The 11,054-nt window shown below is 37.2% G+C and overlaps 1 protein-coding gene across 1 annotated transcript; it reads right to left on the reverse strand.

Moving 5' to 3' along the window:
• Positions 1 to 100: 100 nt before the first annotated feature.
• LOC102218889 (E3 SUMO-protein ligase PIAS1) lies at positions 101 to 10,392 on the reverse strand. The gene is made up of 14 exons (XM_005806940.2): positions 10,331 to 10,392; positions 8,467 to 8,899; positions 8,205 to 8,289; positions 8,013 to 8,060; positions 7,081 to 7,171; positions 6,834 to 6,968; positions 6,630 to 6,735; positions 5,070 to 5,143; positions 4,695 to 4,855; positions 3,908 to 4,041; positions 3,638 to 3,815; positions 3,200 to 3,336; positions 3,027 to 3,064; positions 101 to 2,083 (listed from the first exon to the last, which is right to left on the reverse strand). The coding sequence occupies exons 1-14, from the start codon at positions 10,352 to 10,354 to the stop codon at positions 1,757 to 1,759; spliced, it is 1,971 nt and encodes a 656-aa protein (XP_005806997.1). The 5' UTR covers positions 10,355 to 10,392; the 3' UTR covers positions 101 to 1,756.
• Between the last annotated feature and the right edge of the window lie 662 nt (positions 10,393 to 11,054).

Here is an 11,054-nt window from a genome sequence, read left to right on the forward strand (position 1 = left end):
ACTGAGGAATCTTTACAGAACTACTAAGCCTGCAAAGACCTTTTGTTTATTTTCTACAGGCTTAAATCCTTACCAATATCAATCAGCACAGTAGATCTCATCTCTTTTCAAAATGATCAAAGCGTCTATTGAGTTATTGACATCATCTTATAGCAAAACAGACAGAAACTAAAAATGTTACAATGCATGTCAAGCAACAGTGATATTTTTAAATAGCAATAATTATATAATTACAAAAGAAATATCACATATAATGACAGCAATGCATATTCACGAATCAAACCAATGCAGAAAGTATATATGATAATAAATAAACCTAATCATAAAGACAAGTCAAGGAGAAAAGCAACAAAAAGGGAGGCATTCATAATGACTTTAAAGTTGTTTTACCTCTGGGCCAAAATGTATGTTGTGATTCACTCAAAGCCTAAACTATCACAGTAATCTTGAAGGCTGTTGCAAATACATTAAACACCAAAAAAAAAAAAAAATAATAAAAAGACTATGTATCCTGTGGCCTCACTACAGAATCGCATAGCACTCAAGTAGGTGAGCTTGCAGGTAACCAGCAGACAGAGAAAGCTGAATTCGACTAACTGGGAACTGTAATGCTTAACTGCTCCACACAGATTCGATGCACGAAAACAAAAGGAAACAAGTGCTATAATAAAACATCAACATAATGAAATGTAATTAACTTAAACTAAAAAAAATAATAAAAATAAACAGCTATAGCCTTTCAAATTGACCAGAAACTAGCCATGTCTTGTATGTGGAGCAGAAATTTGTCAACTGATCACTTCTGTCTAGTTTGTATTAAGTTTTGAGTAACACAAAATAAACAGTTATACATTAAAGAAAATAACTTTTGCAAGTTTGTGTGTGTGTACTTATATCTACCATATATAAAGGTCCAATAGTGAGTGCTAGCTGAACCAGTGCCCTTCATTCACACACTGAAACAGTCTGATCAACCTGACTTTCTCCCAATTAAGGTGTAGATTACAGAGTTTGAGCAATAAAACATGATTCACTGTTCTTTGATTCGATTAAGATGAGCAAGAAGAGAAAAAGCGCAGTAATGAAACACGAGGATCGTGCACTCTCTCCTGCATTTCTAGTGGCAACAGTTCCAAGAGGCATAGGAATGCTTCTTTCAAAAATAGCACACACCTAATATAACTTACATCATAAATAATTATTTAAAAATAACAACCACAGCATGAATGTGTTAAGAAAATAAATGTACAATGATGGCAAAAATAAAACAAATGGCCAATCTTTCTGCTGTCAAAACATTATGACAAAGATGACACCATTTAGAACATAAAGTGCTACACATTCTCCCGTGTTGCTGAGGCTCACCTTTCATCAACAACAAGCCTGTTTTCTTTATATTCTAAATATGTCCCGTTTGGTGTTGACTGCCTGGGGACTGTGCATGTATGCTGAAATAATGCCGTTGACATAAAATATCGAAACAAACTGTAAAAACCAGGTACAAAAGCTACAATATAATCAAAGACCACATGAAGAGGTGTGGAAAAAGTCTTCAGTATTCACACAAAAATATCAACGGAAGTAACGCACTGGACAAGAAGCGTCCCAAGTTTATATACATATGATAAGTAAAATTGAAAATAGATTTTTCCTCTCTGTACATAGCACTGTATTCTTTCATCTTCCACTTTCGATATTTACAAAGAACTCCTGTTCAAGGTCTCTCGAATTTTTGATGATTCAGTTCGACGTGGATCTAGTCGAGAGAGATAACGTCAGATAAGGAGCCGTAAATGGCCGCCGCCGCCGCTGCCTCCATAGAGGACCGTGACAATCCAGAAAGGCCGTGGCTGTCTCTTTCCTTTTCGCGTTCCCGTAGACTGCTGGAAGACACCAAACTGCTGGTGCTGCCGCTGTTGCTGCCTCCATTGGCGGTTGCAAGGGTGCTGCCCCCAGGAGTGGCCGACTGCTCCCGTAGCATCTGGGAGGAGCTGTAGGGCAGGAAGCGGTTGAGGAGCAGGTCGTGGTCCTCTGGCGCAGACGCTGATGCGGCCGCTGCAGCAGCCATCACCATGTTGTAATGCTTCCAGGACACAGAGGAGGCATTGTTAGCCACCATCAGTAGAGCGACGCACAGTGCAAGCCATACGACATGAAGTAAAGTTTAACTCAATGTTTTAGTGGGGTTGGCTCAATTTGCTGCTTTGCCAAATCACATAGCCATTTCAGTTCTTGCGTCTATTTCATGCCTACAAACTGTTTCATACTCATGTACTTGTAGTTCTGTGAAAATATTTTGAAATATCTTTCACTTCTTTATTAAAGAGAGATATTTCAAGTCAAACAGGTTCTAATATAAAACAAAGTGATACTATCCCTTTCACTCATTATGAGGAAAAAAAGGTTTTCCAAACCAACCTGGACCTGTATGAAAAAATAAAAACACACCCCTGGATTTGAATCTGATTTAGATGTAAATATTGTAGCATGACTTCAAACTTCCTCTGAAAACCTCCAATGTAGCTAAATTGCAAAAAATCTGCAAACTAACTCTGAGTCAAAATCTCGCCACAATGATGTAAGAAGGCTAATTTTCCAGCTGATGACAGCTGTCACCACCAAGTGAGGCTCAACCACTTATTATATTTATGAGGCAATTACTTTTTCAGAGCGGTATTAAATGTCAGTTAATTTTTCCCATTATTACATATTTGAATGAACTGACCCAGAGTAGTCTATGAAAAGATACATTTTTTTTTAATTTATCAATATCACAAGCAGCTCTTAAAAGTCCCTCTGATGGGTACGAAACAACAAAACCTATAAAAGTTGCCAACACTATGAAATGACAAAAATTACATTTTTACTTCGCAAAATGATTTTTACTGAAACATGTATAATGTATAAGGTATCATCATGGAATCATTTAAATAATATATTAAACAGAATAAAACACATTTCTTTGCTTTCACCTGTCAACATCATTCAATCCAGTGATGTAAGAGGAAAATTTATAAATAACGTACCTGATTGTCACTTTGGAGGAAGGAGAAAAAATTCAGATCTGTAAAAAAAATAAAACATAAAATTTTATTCACCTTTTTAATAATACTCTGACTCAAGAAGCGGTAAAATTACTTGAAAATACACTTTTTAGTTGATTTGATTAAGTGAAATGAAGGGAAAGCACCAGGTTTACCAGGCAGATCGCTTGTGTGATAATAGTGGCGGTAATCCTGAATAAGAGGAGGCGGAGGAGGAATGTAGCTGCTCTCCACAGGGGGCATGCTGGGAGTTCTGGCCACGGGTGAAGCTTGGCTGTGCAGGTTCAACACTCTGATCACAGACAATGCAGCACAAAATCAGAGATATTTCATGTGCATTTCACTAAATTAAAAGAATCGTAAAGTATTTTCAGTATTTTCAATGCTAAAAGGGAAACTCACTAGATGTGTATTAATCCATAAACTGTAATCCTCAACATTAACCAAAATGTCTACTTGAAATATATCACTATTTGCCAGTAAATGAGTTTCACTCCTTGAATTAAATTACTAAAATAAATCATTTTTTTGATTATCTTCTAACTTTCGAGATGTTTCTAAACAAAAACTAACAAAGTGATTTTGAAGCTTACCCTTTGTTTGGAGGCGGGGAGACCGGAGAGAGCGAGGGACAGACCCGTTTCGGAGGCGGCTCGTCATCCTGCTCGTCTTCTGAGGAGGTATCCAGTGTCAAATCAATCACATCCACTTTCTTGTTGTTGTCGTTAGACGACCCTCGTTTATGCTCATGCGAGTCTGTTCTAGACAAATCTACCCACAGAAAAGCAAAAAGAAAGAAACCTCACTCTGTGTTCGTGGATCGATATTGGATTGTGAGGCTGCGGAAAGCTTGAGCTACACACCGCTGTCCACGCCGTTGTAGGAAGCCGACACCTCCTGAACTTCTTTCTTTGACTTCATGGGGGCCCAGCTTCCGTCTTCCTTGAACTGGATTTCGTCACAGTCAGAGCAGCTGTTCAGGATTTCCATGAACAACCTGTGAAAACAAGCAACCTGTAAACACTTCTGACACAAACTTCACCCAATATGTTAACTTTCATCACAATTTCGATCAACTTCCATCAAGACACAATATATATTTATTAGTAGCACTGAACAATATGTTAAAATGTAATATCCGGTGCAATATTCCTATGTACAACAGTGCAATTTCTGTTGCAATATTGAAGAGGTTGTTATAACTGGAGCCCAATACATTAATGGTCTATGAGGTAAATAATTTATTTGGCTGAGTTGATGGATTGTATCTTCATGACCACGATGGCCGCAATTTAGTGAGGGAAAAGAAAGAGAGAAGTTGGGATTATTTGGATTAATCTCAGCTGAAATAATCCCTGGAATATTCAACAATAATATTGCAATAAACATGTTTTTCGAAAATGATACAACAGGTTACACGTTACACAAACTTTAAATGATGGAAAAGTGCTTCTTACATTCTGAAGATAATGAAAATATTCCGCAGTTAGCAGCACAATTATCCTTTTCAGAAATAATCTAATAGGATGTAGAGTTAAAAACAATATTTTAAGTTTTAAGAACAAAATTGAGGGGATAGGGTATTCTAGTCGTAACAGATATTTTAAACCAAATTTTAGAAGAGTTGACATGAATTACGATGACACTCACCCATCTATAATAAGATGCTCATATGGTGCCTTTTTGTCACAAACCGGACACACCCATGTCGGCTTCTTCTCGTTCATTTGGATATAAAGTGTAGCATCAAAGCACTGTAGGTGTGAGCATGTCATTGATCGGCAAGGGATGGTCAGCCTCATCTTTCCCAGCTGTACAAAGAGAGACACAAGAAAGCAGCAGTTAATAAAGTATGACCGACTCCTAATAATAAACCCCAAATAGCAAGGTTTGGTTCTTTAATACCCCCTCTCCTTCTCTTTTTTATACTATGTTACACAGCACAAATAATTTCCTTTTTAAATTAAAACCCTATTGTGATCACAAAGACTTAAAATGAGCAGGATAGTACTGAAGAGTATTTACAGGACAAAGGAGAGAAACTCGTAGACTGGTGGTCGCTATCTCACTCTCTGGATCCGCTGTCAGTTTCTCCTTGACTGTCAGATAGAAAGAGAGAAACAAAAAGGTTAAACATGTACTTAGCCATCTATATTTACCACAAGCAAATTTATGTAACCTTCAGTGAACAATGAAGTTAGATTAACATTTAGATGGATTAAAGCAACAAAAATGAGCACTAAACTACTGAAATCATATAGTAGTATAGATACAGTAAACATATGTTGTATATGCCACTTTAAAGGAACTCTATATCTTCAAAGCCACTGTGAAGAAAGGTTCAGAGACGGAGGATGGTTCATTTTAACATTTACAAACAGACCTATCTTATGTAAACAATGTAAAATATGGCTTACATTCATTCCTCTTTAATGTGTTCTTAAAATTCAAGCAGTTTTGATGTGTTTTTCTTTGAAGGTTTACAGCGGGGGTCTTTAAATCCAGGCCTCATCCTGCCAAATCTAGACATGTCTCTGGTCCAACACAGGACAAGTCAAGCAGCTGAGTTACCTCTTCAGTCTGCAGTAAACTTCTCCAGTCCTGCTACTGACCTCATTATTTGACTCAGGTGTGTTGAAGCAGAGAAAGAACAATGGCTACATTCATGCAGCAGGCAAATGCGACCCAAATCTGATATTTTTCACCACATCCGACCTATATCAGACTTTTCATGGAAGTCTGAGCAGCCCAATTCTAATCTTTTCGCACACAAAAAAACTATTTGTACCACTTCCATATGTGGTACTAAATCAGACATGTATTCAATTGTTGTCAAAACGTCTACAGCCAGAACGGTCGAGTCACATTTTATCCAAATTTTACGTCAATTACTTAAGACATAGTTAAGACATAGTTTTATGACTATGTCTTAATTATGTCATAGTTTTATGACCAGTTTTATGTTTCGTCTGGTCATAAAACTGCACCAGACGAAACAAGACACAGTAAAACTGGACGTAAACAATGACTGAAAATTATAATTATGAATTTATGAAATAAGTCTTTGTCAGTGGAGCACATCACAATCACACCACTAATACAGCACAGACACTTTTAATTAAAACTGAAAAAGGTCTTCTTAAACCTTTTGTGCTGTCATTAAAAAAAAATGCCATCTCTTCTATAGAATCCATTATGACACCGTCACATCTAATCTACCTTAACTTGGCTGAAATTGCACACAAGTGTGCATGATAGAACATTAAAATCACATTCTTTTCAAAGGATAAACAAGGTTTGACATCAATTTGTGATATTTTCTCAATGCAAAACTGAATACCTAATATGGTTTTGTAAAGACTTAAAAGCTTGTGATGAGCCTCAGAGTGCTCTTGTACTCTGCACCAGCAACATTCATAATCCACAATAAGCCTTTCTTGGCTTTCAAAACAAGACCAGAATTTGAAACAAAAGAAAAACTCAAAATTTGATACTTTGATAAATTTGCTGCTCATATATGGCTTTAAAGTAAGTTGTTTCTATTACCCAACATTTTTTTTACTATTAAGCAAAGTGTGTACTTACTCAAGGCTCTTGAGTGGTCAGGATTCCTAATCCCTTTGGCCCGTAGTCTTTGTAACAACACTGCAGATGACTGCTGTCTTACCAAATACACCGCCATAGAAAAACACTGACCACAAAAAAAAAAAAACCCACAAATGTCATGCAGACGGCTCACATATTTTTCCATTATTATTATTTCTCAACATTCTGACACAGTAATCTCACCCTTCCAATTTCTGATGTCCAAGACACCACAATAGTGTTGGGGACAGTGGTAGATAGCCGGACAAGAGACGTTATGTTTATAGGACGGCTGGGCCTTTTAGGTTCCACCCCATTTTTTGTGGGAGGGAGATATCCCTGCAAACAGAAAAAAAAACAAATAAACACACAAAACGTTTATTTCACAGTAGCAAATTAAAAAGAAAACACACAAAACACTAAACCATAGCAAAATAAGGCTTGGACTTACTGGGAGATTACATGGTTTGCCATTAACTTTCACACACAAATTGGGGGGGAAATGGTCCTCTTGCGGACAGCTCGTCTCTGATAAGCAAAATCTGAAAATGATTAAAATCATTGATTAAGGTTTAAACAAATGTCTTAAGCAAGTGGACTCTAATAGGCTAACATTTCCACTGTAAACAAGGTTTACTTCAATAATATAAGATTTCTTTTGTGACACAGGTAGAGCACTTCCTGAAAATGTATTTTATTGCTGTTTATAGTGAGATGAGAGTATTTTTACCAAAATGAAATGTGTCACTTAGTGAGAAACTAATGTAAAATGGGATACTTTTTAAACCATAAGTTTTCAGACTGTCAGGCACATAAAGGCTAAGGGACTTCTCAAAAACCTTTTCATCAGTGTTTTTCTTCGTTCATCTCTTCCATATAATGATCAGATTTATGGAGTGGATGCCTCCATCAACAGATTTTCTCCTCAAGAGTTACTGTGCTGTCTGTTGTTCTGATTGACGCTCTCCTGGCTCAATGGTTAAGTGGACAGCCATTTTTTAGTAGGTTTGGAGTTATCGCATGCTTCATTTTCAGGCAGAGAACTAAACATTCCTCCGTCTTCAACACTTGTGATATTGTTTTACAACTCAACTCCGCTTTAAACTCCTCTGCAACTATTTCCTGACCCGTCTGGTATGCTCCTTAGTCTTCAGGATGGTGTTTGTTAATTTACTAAACTAATGGATTCTGATTTTTTGGTTTATAAAATGGCAAAATATAGAAAAGTGCCAGATGTATGAACAGTTTTAAATGGCACTTGAAATGACAAGCAGGATTTGAGTGATGCTGTTATTGTTTTCGTATGTTTTAGAGCCAGAGCTTAAAGCAGAAATATATCAAACACTAGACTGATACTCAAAATTAAGTGTGTGTTGGAAATACCTTAGTTGAACTTGAACAGCAAAGTCACATTTGGTCCCAGATATGTCCCTGAAAATTTAGAATCAACAGTTTATTACACAAAAACAAAAACAAATTCAAAGTTAGGAATTTTACACGTTGAAATAGCAGTGGCACTATTCACTGGTTGTGCCTTTCGGCTATTTTTTTCCTGCAGGCAATTTTCTCACTTACATTGAGCTGCTAATTTGTTGAACTTGCTGTGGTGTTAATGCAAAGGCATAACATGCTTCCTGGAAGCGCTGACTGTTGTCTGAAACTTTGAGAAAGAAGCCAGAAACACAAAGTCAGACAAGAAGCTACAAAGAGTTTTTTACGCACGTTTCTCACGACTCATTGTTTAGCTGTACCTGTGATCTCAAAGCTTCACTGGTATGCTCAAGCAGGAGGAATGTTATAACTATAAACACAGCTGAGCAGCTGCTTGTGGACTCACCCAGGCTTGTTGGCTTAATGAGCTCATCTAGAACATCGTAGAATGGCAATCTCTGGAGCTTGACGTCAGGGTGTACAGGGTGCAGGGCGGAGGAGAGGTGAGGCAGACTCAGCTCATGCTTAGGTCCGAGAAGAGAAACAGGCAGCAGTGGTGAAGGAGAGCTGTGGCCGTCGAATCCTAGCTGAGCGAGGCCAGTGGGCAAGCTGGTCGCAGAATGAACAACAGGAAGAGCTAGGTCCACTGGCGAAACCATTTTGGTTGGGAACCGCCGTCTGTAGAGTTCTTTGATCTTCATCTGCACAGCAGGACTGCAGCCAGCCTTGAGTAGGTGGAGAGCTTTGGTCAAAAGTTCATGTTTGCGCCCATGCTTATTCCGTCCTGCATAGCCCAACAACACTTGGAGCTCAGAAACTCGAAGGCTCATTACCATTTGCTGGTGGAAAAATGAAGAGTGGGGAAAAGGATCTATAAAAACTGGGAAAACGCAGTTTTCTACTCCACGATGAAACTACTACCTCTATCAAATATTCTGTAGCACTTTTTTTTTTCTTTAATATGAAACATTTATAAAACACAGATGTTTCCATCAGCCTTCTCCTGCCCAATTTAATATAGAGGTAGTAGTTTGAAAGAAATGATCAGATTATCCATACTTTAGCTTCAAAGCATATGCATCTAAGCTTTAACTAATTTTTATTGAACTCCTTCAAAATATCATTATAGTACATGTTATTGGGTAATGCATTGAGATCAAAGATGTAGTGAGTTAATAGTTTTGATGCATGTAATGAATAAGGTTAAAAAAAACATAGCCTTTTAAATATTTATCCTGCCAATGACCAGTCACAGACGATCAAGGTCAATTTAGCATATTCTAATCTCTGGATATGTCATCTTATTGATATGTGAATTTAGACAATTCTGAGGTTACTATAAACCTGGATTACTTTATCTGTTTCATCAGCAAACGAGTCTAGATGTAAACACTTTGATAACACCTTAGACCCAGCCTGAAAGAATGTTTTGTACGTTATACAAACAATAGCAGCTGTTTTATTATCAATGCATAAGCTTCCTTTTTCTTCTCCAAAAATAAATGTCGCTTAACAGCTACAATTATGTCACAGTAAATGTCTATTATAAAGCAGGAGCAGCATTTCTGCACATATAAGTCTGGTTTCATTAAATTAAAGAAAGCACTTATCATACGGAGGGTACAATAACAATGTACAAAAAAAGGATGGAGAGGAAGATAACAGATTTAGTTAGCATACTCTAGCTCCCACTGGCTATGCGATGCTGTCATTTGCCCAAAAAGAAACCAAATTCTTCATGTTTAACCTTCGCGATGTATTTTTAAATAGATATACTTCCCAAGCATTATAATATAACAAGATTTGCTATCAGAGACTACCATTCCTACAAAAAAGGAAGCAATATTTCAAGTTAACGTGCGCTTCTCTTCCAGGGAATAGACATGGCCCATTTTTCAACAGATAACCGTTCGAACAGTAGTGTAAAAATAATAAAAGGTAGCCGAAACTGCTGCTTTGTTAAATTTAAAACACTGACAATCGTTACGGTTCAATCCTTAATGAAAGCGATATATTAGATTTTGATCAGGAGAACCGCAGGGGAAATCTAACGGGAACGTCGGCAACAATAACAAAGCTAATGCTAACGAGCTTAGCCGCAAGCTAACGGTATTCTGGTTCCTTCTGCTCAGCTGTTTATTCATCATATACTTTCATAACAACCCAACTCAGCTCTTTGCTGTCGAATACCAAGAGTGATGTGGCGTTAAAATTCAAGTTTCAGTGACTGAAACATCTACTCGGCAAGCTAATAGACAGAGCAGGTTTACCTTCAGTTCCGCACTCTCCGCCATCTCGTTACATTAGGTGCGCATGCGCAACACAATCTCCCTCAAGGGACTGAATGTTGTTCTGCGAATCCCAGAAGGGGGCGCTGTTGCAACGCTAGTAAACACTCGCATGTTTTTAAAACTATGAACGAAAGTACAATCGAATAAAACGGACACACCAAGGGAAGTCTTAGTGGTTAAATAGTTTTAAACTAAAATTGATTATTATTTGTCGGAATCATCATACATTGATAATGAATGACTAATTGTTTTTGATAAACTGAACAATAGACATCTCATTAGTTATGAGAAGTGATAAATAGGTGAGAATATTACGATTTTTAGGATACTAACAGACGAAAACGTAGAACGCTGGGTGACTCTTTTAGTTTAAAAAAAAAATCAATATATTGGCTCATTTTATGTTACTTTACGGTGCCACAACATAGCTACAAGTGAAAACTTACTTCGACCAATCAGCAACATATTGATTATTTTGAGTCTAATAAAGCAGCACTTGCGCAGGATATTATTATTGGGTTTATTTTAGAAATTAAAATACAAAGAACTGCAAGTAATTACCACACCGACGCCAAAATGTGCCACATTTCTTCAATAAAATGATTTATTCTTCAACAATTAAAACAAATGTTACAGGGACAAATAATCTACTCTTATTATAATATATGGACGCAGATGCACAGATTTCCTCCTCTAAATTATG

This window comes from Xiphophorus maculatus, chromosome 2 (genome assembly GCF_002775205.1).
Source record: "Xiphophorus maculatus strain JP 163 A chromosome 2, X_maculatus-5.0-male, whole genome shotgun sequence".
NCBI classification, from domain to species: Eukaryota; Metazoa; Chordata; class Actinopteri; order Cyprinodontiformes; family Poeciliidae; genus Xiphophorus; species Xiphophorus maculatus.